The sequence below is a fragment of the Merops nubicus genome, unplaced genomic scaffold (genome assembly GCF_000691845.1).
Source record: "Merops nubicus isolate BGI_N331 unplaced genomic scaffold, ASM69184v1 scaffold19511, whole genome shotgun sequence".
NCBI lineage: Eukaryota > Metazoa > Chordata > Aves > Coraciiformes > Meropidae > Merops > Merops nubicus.
Window position 1 is genome coordinate 4,554 of NW_008590471.1, and position 23,585 is coordinate 28,138.

The 23,585-nt window shown below is 39.2% G+C and overlaps 2 protein-coding genes across 3 annotated transcripts; one reads left to right on the forward strand and one right to left on the reverse strand.

Moving 5' to 3' along the window:
* Nucleotides 1-737: 737 nt before the first annotated feature.
* Nucleotides 738-12,170, forward strand: RAB5A (RAB5A, member RAS oncogene family). Of its 2 annotated transcripts, none has more exons than XM_008949964.1 (5): nt 738-988; nt 4,534-4,685; nt 5,646-5,768; nt 7,589-7,682; nt 10,692-12,170. In XM_008949964.1, exons 1-5 carry the CDS (start codon nt 826-828, stop codon nt 10,805-10,807), a joined length of 648 nt encoding a protein of 215 aa, XP_008948212.1. In that variant the 5' UTR covers nt 738-825; the 3' UTR covers nt 10,808-12,170. The 2 variants fall into 2 exon arrangements, with proteins under 2 accessions (XP_008948212.1, XP_008948213.1); XM_008949965.1 differs by having other exon boundaries at nt 826-986; nt 4,574-4,685.
* Nucleotides 12,171-12,366: 196 nt separating this feature from the next.
* PP2D1 (protein phosphatase 2C-like domain containing 1) lies at nt 12,367-16,535 on the reverse strand. The gene is made up of 2 exons (XM_008949966.1): nt 15,512-16,535; nt 12,367-13,613 (listed from the first exon to the last, which is right to left on the reverse strand). The coding sequence occupies exons 1-2, from the start codon at nt 16,533-16,535 to the stop codon at nt 12,367-12,369; spliced, it is 2,271 nt and encodes a 756-aa protein (XP_008948214.1).
* Nucleotides 16,536-23,585: the final 7,050 nt, after the last annotated feature.

Genomic DNA, 23,585 nt, shown 5'->3' on the forward strand with positions numbered 1-23,585 from the left:
GCCTGCAAAAAGATTTAATCTGTTGTTAAGTGTGTAAAAGCATAAATCTTAGACTCTGAAGTGATACCAGCAGAGTCTAAAGGATTCCCTGTCAATATGAATAAATATTGTGATTTATATATTTCTAAGGAGTAGACAAGGCATACACTGTTCATAGTTGTTCTTAAAGATCTCTGTTGTGAATGTTTATTTTATTTAATGTACTTTTATTTAAGGAAACTGTATTTCATGTTTGCAATAGCAGTGAATTGATGAAGTATACCTGCAAAGAACTTGATGTGGTTATTGAGTTTCCCCAATTTGCTCAATTTTCTTATCATCTTTCAGTGATGCTGACTTTGGACTGTTGCTTAGCAACAGCGAAAATTATGGGAAAAAAATATTTTTGCAGTTTGATATGTTACCGATAATGTACGAGCCTGAAATGGTGGTGTTCTCCTTCAGTCTTAGTATGTTAAGAAATAAGAGACTGAAGTCTTGCAAGAAAAAGCATAATTGGATTTTAATGTTCTAATTTGAAGCTTTAATGGGAAGATTAGGTATTGAAGAAGGTAGCTGGTTCGTTGGTGTTGGATTTTGTCCACAGCTTATGCCTTCACAGTGATGGTAGCTGTACTCTGGGCTATTGACTTGAGTAAATATTAGGACAATGTGTACATATATCCATGTTGCATTAGTGAGATTTTTTCCCTTACTTAGTTTGTGAATCTAATATGACCCACTGTCTTTTCATAAACAGGTTAACTGGCAGAAGCACTGCTGAGATCTGAATCCTGGAACTTGCTTTCAAGAGCTTGAAACAAAGGACTTCTTTCTAATTTGGGCATGGCTAATCGAGGAGCAACAAGACCCAATGGGCCAAATGCTGGAAATAAAATTTGCCAGTTCAAACTAGTACTTTTAGGAGAATCTGCAGTTGGCAAATCAAGTTTGGTGCTTCGTTTTGTAAAAGGACAGTTTCATGAGTTTCAAGAAAGTACAATTGGAGGTGAGAAAATTACCCTGTTCATTTTTTCCATGTTGAGTTTGTATTGTCCTTGCCATTGGCAACCTTGGATGTAATGGCACTTCTCATATGGGTCACTGAGGGCAAGGATCAGGTCTGAGCCCTGTCTGCAGTTAAGCACTACAACTTCCTAAGCTAAAAGTTGTAGCTGGCACAAGGCTGTAGCAAAAAATTCATGTTCAGGGGAGAAAGCAAATGTATACTTGAACTGCATAGTTCTGAAAAGGGGACTTGATGTTACATTTCATTTGCGGCTGGAATTGTGGCTGTTTTAATTGTGCTGCATGCTTAATGCATTAAATAACTGCTTAATAAGAACTAAGAACTTAGTTCCAATGAAAACATAGTGCTACATATTTCAGAAAGGTTATGTTGTCATATATGCATCCTGGCTTTGCTTTTGATTTAGGAGGAGTTGCTACATTTCTGGATATACCTTTGTTAGTAATCACAGAATTTAATGTGCTGGTTTTACTTTTTTTGTGACTTCAGACAAAACAGGTGCTGGCTACTAGAATTAAAAAAATCTATTGAACTGTGAACAGATTTTTATCCCACCCTGACCCCCAGGCAGATTTCTTTTGTTATATTGTATGTTGAAGTTTTTGTGCTTTGAGCTGTACTCCGCCTTGGGTAGATATAAACTTATTGTAAAACTGCCTAGTGGCATACAGACTTGAACAAAATATGGATTTTATAGATGGATTAATATTCTCTAGTAGTCCCTGCTGCTGCTTGCATGAATCAGTTTCATTTAGTATTTATGTGAAGCCCATTAAATGGTCTGTGTCTTCGTACGTGAATGGTTGTTGAAATGTCAAAAATCTATAAAGCTTATAAAAATAAATACAAGATTAATTTACATTTTTTTACCCTATATCTAGCTGTAATATGGGGGTTTTTTATATCTGTCGGTGTAACTGGAGAACCACTTCTCCTTCAGCAGTCTTACTAATGGTCACCTTTGACTTTGTGCATTTTATACTGGCTGTAAGATAAGTGGTTATATGGAGAGCATTCTTAAAGATGTGTAGTGAATTAATTTCCCAATATCAGTGTGGGTTTGGGTTAAAAAAAAAAACACTGTTAAAAATCAGTGAAATTCATCATTCAGTTCCAGCAATCTCCCATTCATTTAACCTACTATTTGTTTTTTCTTGTTCTAGTGTATGAGTAGAACTAGGGATAACCTAAACCCTGTTACACTGTTTAAAATCTACAGAGAAGTTAAACAAGAGCTTAAGTTCAAGTTCAGACATACAGAGTTTAGTGTAATCTCTGTATTAACTTGCACCTCTTCTATATAAAATAGAAACAAGGAAATGCCATATGATACAGCTGAGAGATACTGAATGTAGCAATGTTGGGATTCAGGAAAACGTTTTCTATAGAGAAAGCTGTCCAACTCGGGAGCGTGTAGTTGCCTCAGGCGTAATTTTCTTTGTATACAGAAGGGCCTTTTAACAAAGAGGAGCTTATGTTCTTTGTGAGTCTGAATAAAGCATTTGAAAGGGAATGCAGTTAAAGGCAGACATGTTGGATGGTGGGGGTGTGTTTGATAACGAGGCTTTGCCACTTCAGACTAGCCTAGCAGTGCCTCTTAGTTGCTTAAGACAAAAGTATGGCTGTTAGGGATGATAGGCTTTCAGATAATTAACACTGATTAATTGTCAGTTTACTGTGACCTTGCAAGATAAAAAAAGTTACCTTGTTTGCAGAAATTAACTGGCATTTTATGATGGTTGAAAATGTTCCTTTGAACAGAAACATGAGGATGTCATAGAGTAAACCCCTTGTTTTAATTCTCTGAGTACGTCCCTTCATTTATGGAGTGTAGGTACATTCTTCTGTTGAAGTGAATATCTGTTAAGAACTTCACATTCCACTTCTTTTCACCTCTTTATTTTTGTTCTGGGCTGCCAGTGGAGCTACCAAGAGGAGCCTGTTTTACCAGTGCTTGGATATTTAGCATTTAGAGAGATTTATGGTGATTTAACGTTGGAACATCAAAGCCTTTGCCTTCTCTAGCCTACCTGCTCATCTGTGATGGATGCTAATACCCTTGAAGCAGGAACACCTGACCACTGGGCTAGTCAGCTTCTCAATGGTAGCTACAGTGTCCTTTATAAAGCAAGACTGGCTTGTGTTTGGTTTACTGTAATAAGTTGAAAGTTGCAGCAGTTTTGGAGTGATTCATAGGCTGTGATGTCTTGGAGTGTGTGGGACAGGATGACATCCCAGGTATGCGAGGATTATGGGTCAGTGCATCTTCAGACACTTGACTGAAATGAGACACAGCCTGTCAGTGTGCTTAGTGACGAGGGTCTCCAGTCTAGCCTAGTAGAGGTCTTCCCTTAGCGTTTCACCAAGCAGAAGAAGGTCTTAAAAATTTATTATTTCTTTGTTGTTTTGTTTGTGGAAGGAGCAAGGGCAAGCCAGGCCACAGTATTTCACTAGATGTCTGTCATGACTGGAAAAACAGCTCCAAGCATTTATGCTGGATTGCTCAAACTTTTGTCTAAATTCTTGGAATTGTTGCATTTTCTGCTGTGTATGAACTGGGCACACAACATGGCTATAAAGCAGGTAATCAAGACAGCTTGTCAGTCCACTTAGTAGTTGTGTGGTTATTTTTAAACTTCAAAAGCAAAGGTAGAACAGATGGCTGACTTAAAACTCAAAGGGTTAAGAGAACCCAGTAGAAGGAAATCTTGGGGGAGAAAAAACACTGAAAAGCAAGAAATTAGTGAGATTCTGGCTTAGCCTTGTACTATGGATTTCTGTATTGTGTTGGTTCTCGCCTCCATATTTCTAATATGCACCTTAATCTGACTAGAAAATCTTTACTAGGAGTAGCTGTTTGAAGACTTGGAATAAGCTACTTGCTGTTTTCTGTAATTAGAAGACCATTATTTATGGTAATGCACAGTGGCAATGGATGCAAATTTCCCTGAAGCTGCAGGCTGTCGAAAGGATGCTGAAATCAGTTATTTTTGACTTAAAAGATCTCAATGTGGCTACTTCAAGATCAAGAACTTTTTGAGAAGTGATTCTTCCTTCCATACCCATTAGCTATGGTGGAGTTGTTGGGAGCTATAAGTCTAGGCTTTATGATAGTACTGAAGCAATGTAATTGTGTGGAGCTGTAAATGCCTGAACAGTTGGGATTATAGCATGGTGGGATGCTGTTACTGGGACTCTATCATCTGTTGAAGCGGGAAGAAATGTATCTAGAAGATTTAAGAGAAGTCTTGTGGTTACTCAGATTTGCATTATAAAAAAGAAAAAGGAATTATTTCCAATTATTAGTTTCTTATGTCTTTAACTTGAGGAAAGACTGGTTGTTTAAATAACTGTTCTGTGTTGATCAGTTATAGTCTATCAGCTAATGCTTGCTTAAAACATGCTGTATTTTAATAGTAGCCTTGAATTCAGGAAATCATATTTGCGTGTCTGTGAACATAATTTTATACAAATGCAGAGATGTAAGCAAACTTCTGGTTTCAGCACCTCTGTCTTTTTTGTAGCTGCTTTTCTAACCCAGACTGTGTGTCTCGACGATACAACGGTAAAGTTTGAAATTTGGGACACAGCTGGGCAAGAACGGTACCACAGTTTAGCACCCATGTACTACAGAGGAGCACAAGCAGCTATAGTGGTGTACGACATTACAAATGAGGTAAGTGCTATCTTGGGGAGGCCCAAGAGGGATTTTGAAGTTAGCAGTCTTTCATCAGTTTCACCTTAATTTTTCTCATGGACTTGTTCATCATTTTGTAGAATCATAGAATGGTTTGGGTTGGAAGAGACCTTTTGAAGTCATCTAGTCCAACCCCCCTGCCATAGGCAGGGACCGTTCTCACTAGATCAGGTTGCTCATTTCATATTGGACTACATAATATTAAATCATGTCGGTAAACTTTTCTTCCCAAAATCCCATTTCTAGTTTTTTTTTTTTTTTTTTTACTGTATTAAAAGACAGAAAGCGGATTCTGTTGTAGAAGGGCGGGATTGAGCTGTTATTCTCACCACATTGCTGCTGGCAGTTTATTTCTGAGTGACATATGTTATTTTAATATTGTCTTTGTATTGTATATGCAAGTTACGTGTAAGGATTGGAAATGTAGCACAGGCCTGAGATCAAAACCTCAAGTTATTTGATTTCTTCTTATTTGAACTTAGATCAGATAAGCTTTTCTTGTTTCTTGCTAAAATGAAACTTAGAAACTAAACCCCTCAAAAATTCCAGAAACCCTCTATGATAATTAGCGGTGCTTAGTAATTAGAAAGTGTTTTGTGACCCATTCAATATAGCTGTTCATAAACTTGATTCTTCTGGAGGAGAAACTAGAATTACCATTTTTTGTCCTAACCACTTCTCTTTCCTTACTCTGTCTACGTAAAGATCTTCCTGTCTTTACTCATTTCTTCATCATTATCCAAACTTAAGTGCATTTGAGAACTAAGGTAGTAATGTTTAATTTTAAAAGCCCAGCTGGCAATTTGGAGCGTGCTTGTGGACAAAGGCAGCAGCCTTGTGCTTGCCTTTTGCTTGAACTAGAGATAACAGAGATTGGGATAATAGGCAAGTACGAAAGGATGACAAAACTAAGTTGCATCATTTTGCAATCATTAACAGGAGTCGTTTGCCAGAGCGAAAAATTGGGTCAAAGAACTTCAGCGACAAGCAAGTCCTAACATTGTAATAGCTTTAGCAGGAAACAAAGCTGATCTAGCTAACAAAAGAGCTGTGGATTTCCAGGTATGTACATAATTTTGCTTTGTAGAAATGGAGTTTTGTTGGAATAGAAGGTAAACAAACGTAGGAGGAGCATATCCTACCTAGCTGGTTGTGGGAGAGGTCATGCTGTTAAATATAAACATCAGCTGAGACTAATTAAATTATATGTGCTACTGGAAAATCTATTTCTGTACAAGTGATACGTAGCAATAGACTTTTCTGAATAATTCAGTTTGACTTTGAGGAATAGCTAATTTATTTGCATATTTTTAAGGCTAATGGAATTTCACTTTGATGTGACCTTTTTCTGTCTTGTACCTGAAATTACCAGTAGGTAGAGTTTCAATGGAAGGGATAGCAGTGACTCTCAGTGCAAACCATTCTCTTGGACTGGTCAGCAGAAGTTTGGTACATGCTTAACTTGCAAGGCTGCACTGTTGGAGCGATGTTGAAGTTCTAATTGTGCTTCTCATGGCATTCTTTTTGGTTTACTGGATATATCTGTGCTCTCACTGCTGTATTTTATCTTCGAGAAAGTTTAACCAGGTCCTCAGAAAATATCTTCCAAAGCAAATAAAACTTACTGCAGATGGTTCTGGTCCATTCACAATTGACTGAATTTGATTAAGATCCTCTTTATTAGTCATTAATTCTCTTACAGTTTTAATCTGTATTTGATGTCACTTTGAGGTACTGCTGTGTAGTAAATCCTTTTGTGACTATAGGAGTTAAAGTGTGAAGGATGGATGATAGAGTTCTGGTGATTTTCTGCCGGAATTCAACATTGTTTTTTAAAAAAATTTTATACTTCCATATCAATTGTAACATAAAGGTGTGTGACAGCAGACCTTTGTGTTGTGTGAAAAATTGTGATATTTAACGATTTCATACATACGTGCAGTCAAACTTAATCAAATTTAATTACCAAGGTAGAACTACCTTTACTAATTTTTGTACAGTTACAATCTTAATTTTTTGAAATATTTGGTTTTTAGTTTGGATTTATGAACTCCTAAGTTTGGCAATCAATTGCAAAGTTCATTTTAGATTTCTAGGTATTTGTTTGTAACTACATCTGAAATAACACATAGACCTTAGCAGATATCACTTAAATGAATATAGAAAGCTGTAGATAGGTGTTTTGTTTTGTTTTGTTTTCATCACAGCTATTCTATATTTAGGCTTTCTGCAGATTGCCTATTCAAAGCAAAGACAGTTACATACTTGTAAGAAGCTGGGGATTCTCAGGTGAATTGGTTGACAGGAAGTGGCAAAAATAGGAAACTCCTTTAAATGATGTATTTCAGATGAAAATGCAGACTGAAAAGGGAGATAATATGACAAAAGATTGCTTATTTGTTTTATAATGGTGAATTTCTGCCAGGATAATGAAAATGTTTTGATCTGCCTGAACTCTTGAAAGATTCAAGACAGTTCACAAACTGCCTTCTTTCCAGGGTAATAATAGACTTTCTGACATTTGATGGCTCTCTAAGGGGCTCATTTGTTCTTGCTATCACACCTAGTGTTCTGGATCAGGATCATCTTTTTAATAGATAAGTTTATTTATTACTTTATTTTCCTGAGATTTTTCCATCTGGGTATTTTTAAGACGAGTAAGGATTTTAAAAATTGCAGTTGTAAATATTTAACTGCTTGATAGAATTGTAACTTTTTCATAGCTGATGAATAACACATTGTCACAGGAGTGCTTCAGCAAAATTATTCTTTCATAATGGTGTAGAAATTGTTCCTTATTAGCAATAAAAGTACAGTGTGTAATAATTGTGTGATTTTTCTTATTTTTTAATGAAATAATGCATACTTATATTAACTTTCAGGAAGCACAGGCCTATGCAGATGACAACAGCTTATTGTTCATGGAGACATCTGCCAAAACATCTATGAATGTAAATGAAATATTCATGGCAATTGGTGAGTTTATGAACAAACGGAGAATTGAAGGGAATTGTTTTCATGGGACACCATCACAGACTTCCTAATCAAGTATCTTCTGCTTTCACCTAAATTTCTGGCACTGAAGTTTCCTTAGGCCCTTTTGGATCCTTTTTGGTATTAACACATCAGATAAATTTGCTTGAAATAGTTGTGCAGGTCTTCTGTCAAGCACCAAAATCCTTGGATTAATTTGGAATAGCTAAGCTAGGTTATTTTTGAATTCTGTCAGCAGGTTGTGTAGACCTGTTTTGATTCTGTCATAAAAGCTTGTATTGCTCCAAGTGGAAGCAAAATTAGTTTTTACTTAAAAAAACAAAAACAAAAACAAAACAAAACAAAACAAACAAAAAAAAACCACAAAAAACAAAACCTTTCCCATGAGATAGGTAACTGTAAAAAGCTTTGCCCAGCTTTCCTTAATTGTAAGGTGTACTTGGCATTTGTTACTGGAATCAGTGTAAGAATGTAAGTGAAAGTGTGTCAGTGTGCCTTTTGATAGTACGGTGCCTGCAGCGGATTTCACACTGCCTCGGATAGGTGCAGAACCTGGAATAATGTGACTTTTCATGAGGCAGTGGGAATTGAAGCTGGGAACATTTCAAAATGGGAGAAAAATAATGGACTTGTGTAAGACAAAGTCAAGTATTTATTTTAGTGTAAACAAAATATTTGCTAAATATGCTTTTGTGTTAAAATTTTGTTTGAATTCCAAATGCAGCTATCTAAAATAGAAAAGTTGTGTCAAAGATGACAATGTGTGCTTAAATTCTGTGTCCAAGTATAAGTTAAGGGTCCTTCCTGTGAAAGGTATAGCTACTAGTATTTTTTGAGTCCTAACATAATCTTAGGGATTTCTCTGAAGATGCTAGCATGTAACAGTAAGTAAAAATCACTAAGAAATTTTGTGAATTCCATTGATAGACACAGAATTGTATTTCGTTAAAATTAAATTTTGAAGGTGGAGGAAAAAAGAGAGCATGCATTTCTAGGCTGGTCACCAACCTTATTTAGTAATATCCTTAGTTACAGAGGTGTCTTTGCTACTAGGGAATAGTAACATATAGTGTCAAATAGCCTTATTAAAACTGTTTCATATTTTGCAGTGCAGTGACCTCTCTCTCACTTTTGTGACAAACAGCACTGCTATCAAAATTATATGTTTCTAAAGATCTCTAATATTTGCAAGTTAGTAAAACAGAAGGTAATTTGTGGTATAGTTCAGACTTCCAGCAGATGCAAATTAAGTTATCACTATAGCAACGCTTTATAACAGTACTTGCTTTGTGTTAACTATAAATATTTGGTGGGTGGAGAGCACTCAAGTGTATGAGGGGAAAGTATATTTTTCTCATAAAACCTTGAGTTAGGCCTGCATTTAATGATACAGAAATGCTCAATTACACTGTACTGGTGAAATTTTAAAATTAATTTTTTTAAAGTTTGCATCTTGTTTAAAAAAAAAAAAAGTAAAAAGAAAAATCCCCCAAATATGGTAATTTCTTTTGTAATTTGTTATATCAACAATAATTCACGCCTCCATATTTTAATGAAGTATACAATGTAAATTTGAGAAAACAATACCCAATTGGTACCTGGGTATTTGTTTGCAAGGTTGGTTGTCCATATTTTTTTCATATCAGCGGATGGAATTCAGATTTTAGTGCATCATAAGAAGATCTGTGCCGCACTGGGTCCTGAAAGGAAAGTTTGAGGATATAGGTATTGCATGGAACTTGAGTGGCCTTTTGCACAGCATGGGTGGAGTTCTCAAGACCACATGTAAATATGACCTTCAAAACTGGGAGAAAATGAAAAATGACAGCATGAACAGAATTGAGGGGTGCAAGCTACAGCTGCTTCTAAATTGACTGCATTAGAGCTCATTCAGAACTTCCAGTTAAAGCCATGTTAATTTGCAGTTCTACAATGTATTCAGAATCAAAGCTAGAACTGCTCTGAAGGCATTTTTCTACGGGTGCTCTGTCCCTGTGTACTGTCTCAGCAGCTCAGTATCAAATGACTCTTGGGTTCTATCACAGAATTGTAGAACAGCCCAAGCTGGAAAGGACCTTGAAAGATCATCTGGTCCAATGTTTTGTGGAAACAGGAGCCAAGATGAGATAATCTAGCACCACAGAACACCTTGTTGCTGTGTACTCTGCTGGTTTGCTGGCTGTTAGACTTCTATTTAATTCCTTGTAGGAAACGTTGTTCTTTAAAAGCTGGTCAAAATAATTACTTCAGAGTCAGTGTGCAGCCGGACTGTAGAACAGGGGTGGTTGTTGAATCCTGGTAACATGGACAAGACAGCCCGACGGGAGTATTTATGTAGAACTTTGGTTTCTCTCCATCAGAAAATTGCTAGTGGGAGCCTACTGCTCAGAAGGGTAACATTTGTCACCCTTATTTTTCATGTCAGTACAGAGGAGATATCCTGAAGCTGCAAGGACAATAAAGAAATTACCACAGTCAATTGACTCGTAAGAGCTGGATAAAAGATACAGCTGGGGGTGAGGGGGAAGGAGAGACTTGATATGGTGCTGAGGGCCCTTTTCCATGTTATATGAAAATACATATTCTGGCTAGACAGCTGGGCAGTAGTTTGACCCATTTCTATCTGTGTTTTGTGCCTTTTCAATCTCCCTGTATGTTTTAGCACTAACGTCCTGATCTTAAAGCCTGTTCTGGGTAGGTGCATTCCTACAGGATACCTCGTGGACTGGCATAGCATAGCATACCTGTGCAGATACGTTGTACTGCTCAAGTTGCTAACACATTTCACTCTAGAAAATCATAGATCAGGTAGCTAATTAAGAATTTAAGTGTCTTAACTTGTTTTATTACCAATGTGTGGATTTTAATCAAATCAGATTTTATAGTGATTATATGCATATGCTTATAGCGTAAAAGTGTTGACTGTGTACTTGGGTAGTTTAATCTTATTACAGTCTCAGCTTTAACTCTTATTTCTTGTTAATTTTGTAGCAAAAAAATTGCCCAAGAATGAACCACAGAATGCAGGAGCCAACTCTGCCAGAGGAAGAGGAGTAGACCTTACTGAACCCACACAGACACCCAAGAGTCAATGTTGTAGTAACTAAAGCATCAATGGCTTTAAACTGTTCTGAATATTCTTCTGCTTCCTAACTGTTAATAACCATGGAATTGGAGTGCTTAACCTGGCCCAGTACAGCTTCCAAACAGCGAAGAGACTTATGGTAATAGTCAAGTTCATGATACAGAGTTTTCTTTTGACCTAAAATTTTAACATGCATGTTAAAATCACTGGCTGTAACGTTCCAGCAGTAGAGGAGAGATGGAATTGGAATAAACTTCATTCGGTTGAAAGGTCTTTAAAATCACTTGCCATTAGTGGTGTAAAAAAACTACTTTCTGTGGACCTAATTGGCTGGTTCCTGTAGCCTCAGTACTGATTACTGTTACAATAAATAGAGTTGGGACTTCTCATAATTCTCAATTACGCTTTCAATCCTTTTTAGAAACAGGATCTAAAAATTACTTAAACGTTCACAGTATTAATGCAACCAGTTGTTTCTGCAGGTATCTACTGTTTAGTTATACATTCCATAGTTTAATAATTTAATTTCAAATAATACTTGCATTAACGATTTTGAGAACCCTATGCTTGCAGGAAGGTGGCGTTTTAGTTGGTACACTGAATGCAATTATACAATCCAGTTAGTTATCTAAAGGAATTAGTGATAAATCAAGTTTAACCTCATTTCTAATCTGTTCAGAGGGTACAGACCAGTAAATTCAACTTTACAACTTCGTGTGTTTTGGAGTTTTTTTCTCCCCTCTACAAGCTGTAAGAGCTCTTCAAGTAAAACCACAATGAACTTGGTGTCTGTGACTTCTTTCTTGGTTTTCATCATGGTTGGCCGTTACAGTTTGTTTTTCCCCTGAGGAAGAAATAGTGCACTAACGATTATGTACATCCAACTTGATTTAAATTTGGGTATTAATGTACTGTATATAGGTACTCTGCATTGTAGTCTACATTTGTTTAATACTTTCTGTAATATTTAAGAGTTGCTTAAAGGTATACAGAATGTACAGTTACTTAAAGCTAACTTTTTTCCTCTCTAATCAAAGGGGGTTCTAAGTTCTTCCTTTAGGGCTAGAACAGTAATAAACGATGCTCCTGTATCTGTAACATAAGTACTGCTGTCTGTCAGTAATGAACTTTGCAACTTTGTTTTCCAAAGTACATTTTATTTTGATCTGTCCAGTATATTGCACTAATTCTTTTAGTTATTTTCATTATATGAAATCTACCAAGTGTGTCAGAAGAGATGAATTAGTCTATTTAAATGTTGAACTGATAGCAGAAACTTACTTGTGCAGATTTTAAATTTGCAGTAATCTGGGTTTAGCAAGGAAAATGACAGTTCACCAGTGTTTAGTTTTATATTGAGGTGCTCAGGTTTGAATAAAGTGGTTTAAAAAAAAAAGAGAGGATTTTTGGTTACCGTTTCTTACTGAGAGTTTCAGAAGGTTTTATTCCATTTGCACAGTTCCAGACATCTGATTTACTGTATAGGTCAGTGTCTAAGGTGATTACAAGTCAATACACGACATGGCTAATTATAAGCTTGTAGTATGAACTGTGGCACTTCAGTTATCCTATGATAGGTTTTTAAATGTTGACGTAATTTGGTATCTTATCACATCCATTCAGAAGTACAACCAGAACAGTGATGTTATCTCTTGAACCTGCAGCTAATGCAGTCCTGACCAGTTGTTGGCTAATGTAGCTTGCTGCCTTGTCGTAGAGTGTCTCGGAGAGGGCCCTGCCTCTTCCTGCAGTTTGTGATTTGGAGTTGGACATGTACATTTCTGCATCCTCTTCAAACTGTGGTGGTGATGTAGAACCCACTGGTGGCACAGTTTTTAGCAGCTCTTGTCTGACGTAACTTGCAGGTTTGTCACAAAGTACCTTGAAGTATGTTTTTTCTGCCAGTTGTGGACTTGAGTCGTAATTAGACAGGCATGCTTTTGTATCTTTTAGGGGCTGTTTCATGGCTGTAGACCCTACTGCCACCACATTTTCTGGCAGCTGTTCACTGGTGCAGCTTAGACCTGTTGCCCAGGAACTGTCAGTTTCTTCTTGTTCTGCAGTCTGTGACTGGGGCTGAAAACTGTTACATAGATAAACTTTTCTGTCCTCAAACTGTTGATCTTTTTCAGAGCCACCTTGTGCGCTAGAATCTGACCGGTATATCTCTCCGTGCTGTGAATTTACTTTGTTCTTCCTGAAAAGAGACAGTTCTGGATCAGCTTGATTTTTGTGGTCGTCAGTTTCCTTAGGAACTCCATCTTCAGTTTGCAAATAGTTCCTTCTAGAACACTTTGACTCATTTTGTTTCAGATTGCCCTTTGAGTCAGTAAGAAAAATGTCTTTCCTGGAATAAAGTATCTCTCTTCCATCTTGCAGATCTTTAATAGTCTCTGAGGCATTTAAGTTTTCTTCAGCGAGAGGCATCCCATACTGACACTTAGATGGTGAAGTCACATTTTGTTGAACACATTCATAGATTCTCAAGTAACGAGTGAATATTGTTAGAGTTAATGCAAGTACTTTGTTGTGATCCAAAACCTCCCAAAGCCCATTAGAAGCTAAAATAAGAAACTGACAAGTATCATCGATAGGGACAGAGATACTGTGAGGGACAGGAATGACAGATCTTTTCAGTACTGGATCTCCGTGATGTCCCAGAGCCCTGGTAGTTCTCAGGCATCCCTCCACCAGCCCGTGCGGTGCGTTGGTGCTGATGCTCCCGCCGCTCTGCAGGACGCGCGCTCTCTCGCTGGGGTTCCACGTGCTGTGCTCTGTTGAGAGGCAGTGACTCTCTCCATTTCTACATAAGACTGCATGTGCATTACCTGGAACGGAAATAAGATAATTGGAGCTACAGCATACAGATTTTTTTTCTGTAGGTGCTGCTGTTGCAGTTAGCCTTTTGCCAAGGGGAAAAACTGACATTATCATTCAATTACCTACTACCACCATGTACTGCTCCTCTTATCTGGCCATCCTCCAGTTGCTTGCCTGGTGCTGGAGGAATATATCTATGCTTCTGTAAGAACATGTTCCTGGGGGCGAAATGAAGGCTGATATTGTGCAGATCTTTGATGTGATACATTTGGTGGAAAATAAGTGTATTAGATTAAATAAATGTGTATTTAGAAGTGGTTCAAAAATGTGGGGTTTAATTATAAAAGGCTTAAAGTATCCAATCAAATTCAAGCCTTAACTCACTAACAGAGCTTGAGTTTAGAGTACCTTTAATTGGAGCCAGCATAAAACCTCATCTAGGAGGGAAAGATGGAGGCAGATAACTAGAACCAGAAAACTTTCATTGGGTGAATTCTCTGCCAAGTGTTCCTACCTTCATCCTACCTCTCAAGCTCATTGTAATAAAAATGGATTTCTTCACCAATAAGGTGAAGACAAATGCATTTATCAGTTCTGAAAACATGACAACTTTTGAGTTACTCCTGTATTCCATTAAAGGTGTGACTGCATCTCCTGTAAGAATATCTGAGCTAGCAATTCTGATACTAGTAACAACGAAGTTCCAGTAGCTGCAAACATGTAAAAATGGTTGTAGCAACAAGTGTTGGGAGAATGGAGAAGAAAGGCAGGGGATATATCAGAGTTACTTATTGAACGTGCACTGATAGTGCACATTGGTTTATAGTGGTTCCTCTGACTGACAGAGCATTGCATATTCTTGTTAAGCAAAAATACTCTTTGACGTTTGGTTAGCACTGGCCTTACTAGTGCTGGGGAGAGTGACAGAAAAGCATTCTACTGTTGGGCGTGTGCTTCAAGGAGACTGGAAGACACTAGAGAATATAAACTGTAGGCACAAATCCATTTGAAACTCTTCACCCAACAGCTTTTTCTATATAGTTCTGCTTGTGTACTCCTTATGGGAAAGCATCTTGCTTGTAATCTTACAGCTGCTGTATGTACATAAAAACTTAGCTGGTAACAAAAATCACTGAGTGGGACGATACGAGTGGAGCTGCTAAGAAGTGCAGGAGCTTTGTCTAGTGCTGGCTGCAGTGCGGCTGGGTGGAGAAGCACTAGTATTGGTGGGTTTGACTTTAATTAACTGATTTTCTGCATTGTAGAAAGGCGAGGCAGGCTTCTCCTACATAAGGAAAAAGGCCTGAATAGATCTTACGTGACAACAGTAAATAACTAATTCCCATTTCAGAAATTAATAGTTCATGATGAACAGATCACAGTTTTGGTTTGCTGGTAGCAAAATGTGCTGTCACTTATAAGTGAAACATGAATATAAAGAATGTCTTAACCGTGTTTCATTGACACAAGAGTTTTCAGATGTAAAGTCAGAAGATATGTAACTGTGCCCTAAAATGATCACACCTTTAAATTTTCTCTTGATTTAAAAAAAAAAAAAGTTAGGAATTGTCCTTACTACTCCTACAGAGGTCACCTGTGTATTATGGAACATTTCTTAACTGTGTCTTTTGCATTAGTAAATTGACTTCATTGCTTTAACTAAAATACTGTATTGAAGGGGCTTATAGATAAGCTTAATACTTGCAGCTGATATTGGTATCAGGCAGTAAGGGAATTTATCATGTCTTCACATTCTCAAGTTAAAGCAATTGCAGCTCTTTATTTCCAAATATCTACTGCAAACAAATACTAGGATTAGCTTTTTTCCCACCTCTTTTTATTGGGCAGAGAGAAAAAAAAAAAAAAAAAAACAAAAAAAAAAAAACCTTGTGTGGCATGTGCCTACCTGTATTGGCAACGTGCAGTAACCCAGCGACACCTTTGGCTGTCCTGGCTAGTGAACTGTGTGGGTTGTTGTCAGAACGTTTTCTTTGTTCCTCCTCAGTGCCATCTGTCTCTGTGCTGGGGATTCTCTCCACCAAACAGGTAACAGCTGAACAGCCACTCCAGCGAACTTTGGAAACCTCATTCCTTCCCAGTCGTAAAAGCCTGTCCATTCTCCAGAAGGACTTGGCATAGGCTTTGTGAATCCATTCGTAGGTGTTGGTCTTGGTGGTCTCATCATTGCCTGGTTTATCAGAGAAAACCTTCTCTTTTTCCCTGTAATCTGCCTTGATTACCGTGGCAAAAGAATCTAGAATTTGCTGTTCACCCTCGCTCTTTTTGTAGGAGGGATCAGTTTGAGCAAGCTGGTCAAGAAATAAAAGTGGGAGCTCTGCTGCAACTGTTTCTGCAGCAGTCGCACCGTGACAGCCATCAACCAGCCCCAGAAAACAGGTATCTGACCTATTTCCATAGTTGTCAAGCACGATAAATCTGTCTTGCATATCTCTCTGCCATGTGGAATTTTTATCCTGGCAAATTGATAAGGCTTTTATTAAAGAATTATTTACTTTCTTAAAAGTACTAGGAGTGTTAATATTAGCAAGATTACAATATGATGTAGGAATGTGACTATCCATAAGGAATTGAAATGAATAATCAATCTTCTGCATATGTGTCTCAAAGTATTTAGGAGTCTTGGTCAATTTTGAAATTAGTTTCTGTCTCTGAGCTAAAAGTGTTGTCATGTTAATCTTTGTCTGTGGGCTATCAAAGCCCAGCAAAGTTAGGGCTTTGTGGGTTTTTTTATGATGAAGAAGGTGGTATGGAGGTATTGTTTGCTGACATGCAGAGCAAAAAACTGAAATGTGCTTCGAGTCATTGTTCTCGGATGCAGCTGTGACCTTCACCGGCTGATCTTCCTCATCTCTGGGATGTTCAAAATCAGGTGGTTTTATTTTGCCTTGTGACTTTTCCTCCCTTGTCATTCTGTAAAGGAGTTGAATATGTTAAGGGTTTTCATATTTTAATATTAAGTAACACTACATTTACCTAAGCCTTGTTCTCACTCTCATAAACTCTGCATTCTTATGTACTAACACATACATGGTCAAGAAACTGAGAAATCCATGTGAGATTATATAAAAATTAATAACTATGTTAAATATCAGTATGTTAAATATCAGTAATGTGGCAAATTCAAGAAGCAAAGAATTTGGAAATACAGAATTTATGACATGATTTAGACTATTCTTGTACCTAGTGTTGTTTCAGTGGGTTACTTCCTCCTTGTGATGCATAGTGCTGTGCCTTCATACTGTTAGAACTGTAAATATAGCGTAGTTCCTTATCAGCTTTTCTGTATCTATTCATCACTTTCCAGACATGGTAGTGCAGTGTAATTCCCACTGGGGAAAAAAAGAAAGGCATATTTAAGAAGAAGATTAAAAAAAAGTCTGCCAATCTTGCATGGGAGATAGGAAACAGGGCCAGAAGCACTGGTGTATCTTTCTAATCAAATCTCACTCTGATTGCCATCACTTTTAGTTGTGAAGCCTTTAGGACTCAACTGGAAAAAAAAAAAGTATTTTATACCATTGTATTTAGGCAGAAAGAAGACAAACTACACTTACATGGACAGTATTCTATTGCTTTTCTTGCTTATGAGAGCTGGATTTTGCGTTGTTCATGCTCTTTTAATGTAGGTTAGATTTTGAATGCATCAGTTTCGAGAAAGCAAAATGAAGAGCAAAAGTATTATCGAATGGGCAGAGCAGTGTTTGAGCTTGTGGGTGTGTGGGAAACAAACACCCCTGCTCCTTGAGCTCTGAGACTGCGAGCAGCAGTGTGCTCCAGCCATCGGGATGGAAGGGGAGATGCATTCTGCTACAGAGCTCTTGGAAGAGCAACGAGGCTGAAAAACGTGGAACCAAGGTGAGGTACTGCAAGGACGTTGGAGGGTCCTAGGCAGTACAAGCCTCCCTGCCTGTTCTGCAGCTTGAAGCTGTCTTCCCCCTGTCCCCACACACCTCCTTTCTCCCACTTCAGCTCCCTGCTCCAGCCTCCCTCACCAGCTCAGTCTCTCCTCAGTCTCCTTCCTGGATGCTCTCTTCACTATTATTAGGTCACCCCATGCTACAAATCCAGAGTCAGAGCTGTAAAGTGCTACTGAGACACTCCCTGACCGAGGCCAGCCAGCACAGATGGGACTGCCCAAATTCAGCACCTACACACTGGCCTGTCTCCTGTCTACAACAGCAAACTGGTGTTTCTTTATAAATGCTATAACTTGCTCTGATTTGAGTAAACTTACAAAAATGACAAAAGGTGCACCACTGATGCCACCTCAGCCAAAGTTCAAAGTCGTAGTTTAAACCACGATAATCTTGAAGATAAAATAGTTAGTAGAATTTTGGTTTAATACAATGAAAAAGCATACTTCCCAAATCATAGTCGCAGAAACAGCTACATCATATTACCTGGAACTTTTTCAAATTATTCTCCTTAAGGATTGGAAAATTTTAATATGAACAATTAAAATCTGGTAAAGTTTTAAGTTATTGAAAACATGAGGTGACCCTATTGGCAGCAGGACTAATAATTCTGCCTATAATTTGAAATGGGTAAGAAAACACATCTATAAAGAAAATACCAATATTGCTTAGGCAGATGAAATGAAAATTGTTTGAATGGCTGCTGTGTCCTATAAGGTGATGTGCAGCTATGCCTTACGGCTGCTTCCATAACTTCCTCTCCCCTTAGCTCAGCACATAACATACGTATACAGAACCATGATAAGACACAATTCTGACACCATGATTTGTTTTTTCAAGGCATGCACTTTTTTTTCCTGTGGTGACAGTTGTTTGACAAAATTCCTTCAACTGACTGAGAATTACAGGAGCGTTATAAAACAAAGCCCCAACCTCCTCCAGCTCCAGTTAATCTTCATGTCTTAAAAGGCTCTGATCATCTGAGGTGGATTTTCTTCTTACAATTTTATAATTGATCTCCTCAGTAGAGGATGATACCACTTAAAACAATCCTTACGACAGTGTAGTGTACCTTGTTCTTGCAGAGGTGGGCTTGCAGGTGGCTACAGCTCTCCATCTGCTGTAGGACCAGTTCATGGGGAAGACCATCTCTCTACAAGAGGTAGGGATCAGCTTCCTCTAGAAATGCTGTAGCATTTTAGTGGGGCAAGACAAGGAGGCACATGATGAAAATAGCAGGGAAAGCTCTGCTTGCACAGATCCCTTTTCCTTTATTCTGCATGGTTGGAGCCTGGGAGATTGCACAAGCCTTTTCACCACTGTCACCGTGATGATGCATTCAAGCATGAGAAAAATTAAAGCTAATACATACAGAAAATCTGGTAGGCTGCTTTTTGTCAGCCTTTTAAATACGGACCCATTTTACATTTTCTGTATATAAAAGCCTCTTGGATTAGAGACAGTAAATTGAAAACTTTCAACAAACGTTAGTTTGGCCTCGGTAAACTTAATTCACAACAAACATATTTTATAGGTGTTTGTGGCTCTGTAAGTGGGTGTAAGTGCTAACAAGTCACAGCTTGGGAGCACCAAAATGGTCCCACTTCATTATAATGTGTAAATAGCCAGGATAATAAGCATAATCATGTAGGACAAGAAATGCCACAACTCTTCAGTTGCAATCATTTTGCTCATCATTACTAAAAGGGCAGCTCCAACCTTAATTTATCACATTATGCATACACTGCTTATGTTAATAGCTTAAAATCCTTTTAAAATTAAATAAAAATGGAAACATTTATTTTGTTGATCTCTCATGAAGTAAAAAGATTAGTCTATACGTCCTTTCCTCCTTACATTTCCCTCATCAGGAACAGATAGAGACTCAAAATTTTTTTTGCTGTCAGGTTAAAGGATAACAGTGAGATACTGACAGCACAATACAGAAAGCTAAAGCGCTGTCAGCCTTGGAGAGCAAAAGAGAAAATTCAGCTTTCCAGATCACTGCAGTTTCCCTGTGCCTATTTAGGAAGCCAAAACCCATCACCATTTGATGTTCTGAGCTGAAAATAGGAGCAGACTTAAAAAAAAAAAAAATAGAATATGTAGAAGAATGAGGAGCAAACAACAGTTTGAGACTGTACATGTTTTCAAGGGCAAAAATAGTATTTACTCTTGGTGTCACAACAAAGAGCCTCTTGGTCAGTGCTTAGTCCTGCAACTAGGAAAGAGGGTTGCCATCCATACAGAAGAGTCCCAGATGCATTCATCTCCCTCCAACACAGGCTGTTCCTGTCTCCACCCAGAGCATGCTTCTTCCTCGCTTACCTTTGTCATAGTTGGCTCTTAACTTACACAACCTCTAGTCCTGAACTCCTTCCTCTGTGAGATTTGGATATTTTTTTTTAATTATTATTTTCTACTTATTTGTGGCTTTAGAAAATGATTACTACTATGGATGCTAAAACCAGCACTGGGAAGATGCCTGCCTGCCTGCCTGCAGGTAAGAGGAAGAGCCAGAGAAGGGCTGTGTGATGTAAAACGCAGGTCACAGCCTTCCAGAGCTTCTTATCATAATATTATCAACTAGTACATATAAATAGGCTGCACTGCTGCAAATTCTTGCTGAATGAGCACCAGCTTCCTCACTTGTGTTTTCCTTCTTTCCTGCTTTACTTTTTTTGCCATGCCTTTCCTCTACTTGTGTCCTAGCCAGCACTTCTCCCTTTGTCCTCCCTTTCCTATGTGCCTGAGATGCCACGATATGGGTTTGGGGCCTCCATGGGTTCACAGAATCATAGAATCATTTAGGTTGGAGGGAACCTCCAAGATCATCAAGCCCACCCACCGAGCCAGCCCTGCTCCTCTCCTCTGGCAGAGTTCCCCTTCCTCCACCTGTCACATGGTTTGGCAGCAGCACCTTCCCTGGGAAACTGTTAGCAAATGTGTCGTTGGCACACAGAAACCATGGCAGGGAGCCTGGTCGGCGCTGGACTTGCCTCTGGTGAGGAGCCGCCACAGGTGGCCGGCGCAGCCTGACGGTGTGGTGCAGTGCCAGCCCTGTGGCACAGCCCGGCCAGGCTACGGGCAGGCACCGCCCCTCTGCGGGGACTGCCTCACCAGGCCCCAGTTTTACATGATCGCCGCCGGCCCAAGCAAAAAACAGCTTACGTCTTGTGTGAAAAACCTCATGTAGCCTTTATTAAATGCATCTAAGACCCCTGAAAAACTCCAGCTGAAAAGAAGAACTCATTTGCTATCCCAGCAGCCGTGCCCTACAGCTTACCCCTCTTTTAGCTTCACTAGCCCTCTTAGTCTCCAAAACCATCTGCAGAGGGAATGCTACAGAGGGAACAAAACATGTCCTGAGTGAGTCAACTCAGGTGTGTGTAGTACCCTACTTACTGTATCCCCAGAAGCAATTATGCAGCTTCAAGGATGTCTGGTTATGAGAGGTGTGGGAAGAGATAAAGATGAACCTGGTGAGTCACAGGAGCATGACAGGGGCAGAGCCTGCCTTCGAACTCAGGAATGCTCCCATCCCAGACCTGATAATATGCAAGAAAGAAGGAAGTGATTAATAATTAAAATAATTATGGAATAAATTAAGATAATTAGTATCCTTATTTATCTTCTTATGTGCTGTCCAAAACTGGAATCCAGGGATTCCAGGCTGACTGGTTTTATGTCATCCTATAAAGTGGAAAGAGTTCCCATCATTAAGTATTCTTAGGTGAGAATTCTAACTTGTGACACTGTCCGCTTGGGCAGAGATGCAGCTCCTCAGCTGGAAAGAAGCACCACTGGGAAACAGGAGTATCAAAAAGAAAAGGCAAAACTAGCTCTTCCTACACTCCAGAGGTTTTGCACATGTTCCAGTAGCTGGAAATGGCTTGGTGGGACAGAGGCAGCAGTTTGGAACCCACCAAGTGCCTGTGCAGGGCAGAGCATGGGGGGCAGAGATGCTGTTTAAGCACTGAGTGGGGATGGCAAGCCTGCCGGACTCCGCATGGAAGAGGAGGCACGTGAGGTTTTGGGGAACCACAAGGAGAAAGCAATGGCAGAAGCAGAAGCTGGACGAAGATAATGTAACTGTGCCTCCTGCACTCTCCTCCCAGTGATGTCCTGCCTCCCTCACCCCATAAACCCACGTCTGGGGTTCCTGCTTCACTCCTGGGGTTGCTCTGCTTTTCCAGACATACACACCACAATTATAGTTGGTCTAAATGGAGAGGGGTTTTTTAACCTGTTTACTTTCTGTGGTTTAGCCAAGCAACTAGCCATGGTTCTTGTGGTTGTGTCTATTGTTCTTAGGATTTCCAAGGGCTCTCCCACAGAGCCAGATGGAAGACCCAGGAGTGGGCTTGCACAGTTGGGTCTCCTTAGGCCAGTGTAACTTCATCTTACAGAAATAAAAGAGATTTGATATGTGGAGTTTTATCATCTAAGTTGGTGTCATATCAAGAGTGCAGGTCAGCAGCATCCTCTGGGTAAGAGGTGAATAAAAACTCCTAAGTGCTCCATTGCTAACTAGAAGTTTGTGTTACTAAAACAGCCCTCAGTGTTGCAATGACACTTTCTCCTTTTTTTAATTTTTTTTTTCTTTTGTATTTTTTTTTCCTTTCAATAGTGGGTGTGAGGTTCCCTATAACAGACAAAGGCCTAGTAGGAAGATCTGCCATCTGCATTATTAAAGTCACATGAGCTCCATGGGAAGCTGACAAGATGCTAGAGACAGCATAATGAACAAAACTCTTGTACTGGTAACACTTCCAGTGTTTCATAAAATATTGACAGCAGTCTGAGCATGTGGTGGCCAAGACAGAGGCCACTTCACCCACAAGGAATGCGCTAATGAAAGAACACAATGGGATTTTATACTCAGAGAGATTCCCTGGGGAGGCAAGAGCTCCGCTTTTCACATTTGCATTGAATGGGAAGAATAAAAACAGGTGGGAGAGCAGGAAGAATGTCCCATCTTGAACAAAAAGCGAAGGAGAGCAGGCTGGATTGGGCACACAGGCTCTGACTACGCTGGGCGACAGGGGTGAGAGTGGGCTCCCAGAACGTGGCTGTGGGCTGGGAGGTCCCTCTCAGGTAGCACTCAACACTAGGCTGCTATTAGTTGAGTCATACTTTAATTTACATGACTGAGATAGGTCCCAAAAGTCCTACATGTCAACAAGGTAATAACTGGGCATCAGGCACACCCTAAACTGCATTTTAATTTCCTCTTTTCTGACTACATCAAGAATGAAACTGCCTCCTTTGCTGGAATAAGACACACACACTTGCATTTAGGCCAGCTGGGTGTTCACAGCCAACTGGGGTGCAAGAAACAGCCCTGAGATGCACATCTCCTGGGAGTACTGGCTCTCAGCAGGCTCCTCCTCAGAGCTATCAGCAGCCTGAGAGAGACCTGAGAATCACAGGAGCCAACACTCATGTCTCACCCAGTTTCTGGCTTGCTCAATTTGATGCAGATGAGCAGTCTTTCTGAAGTCACCTGGCTACCCACCTGAGTTTGGAATCTGAGTAGCACAGGCAGGCAGCAGGCAGCTAGGCTCATTCTGCTCCCACCAGTGCTTGCTAAATGCTGGTTTCACAGTCAGTTTGACTTGTGCAAACCCACTGACATGCCCCAAAGGACAAGAACAGAAAACTGTGGTGAGGATTTTTTAGACAATGCTTTGAGTTTGAATATGATTTAGTATCTTCATCGTGCATATTGGGGATGAAAAATAGGCACTGATTCTGTTGTGCTGAAGTGCAGTTATGCATGCATTACAATTAGGTAATTAATATATACTTGCTTGTAAATTCAGTCAACAGAAAAAGCCAGGTTGAATATATGAAAATGAGAATGACATGCATAGACTCATATACCACAGCATTTTTTTCTTCTAATGTAATGTGTAAACTGTCATGGTCAAATTATGTTTACTGAAGCCAGGACAAGTCAACACAGCCCAAGCTACAGTCCCATGTTTCCAGCCAGCAAGTGATCTTTTTATTCATCAGTGTACTCTTGTGGCCAAGAAGGCC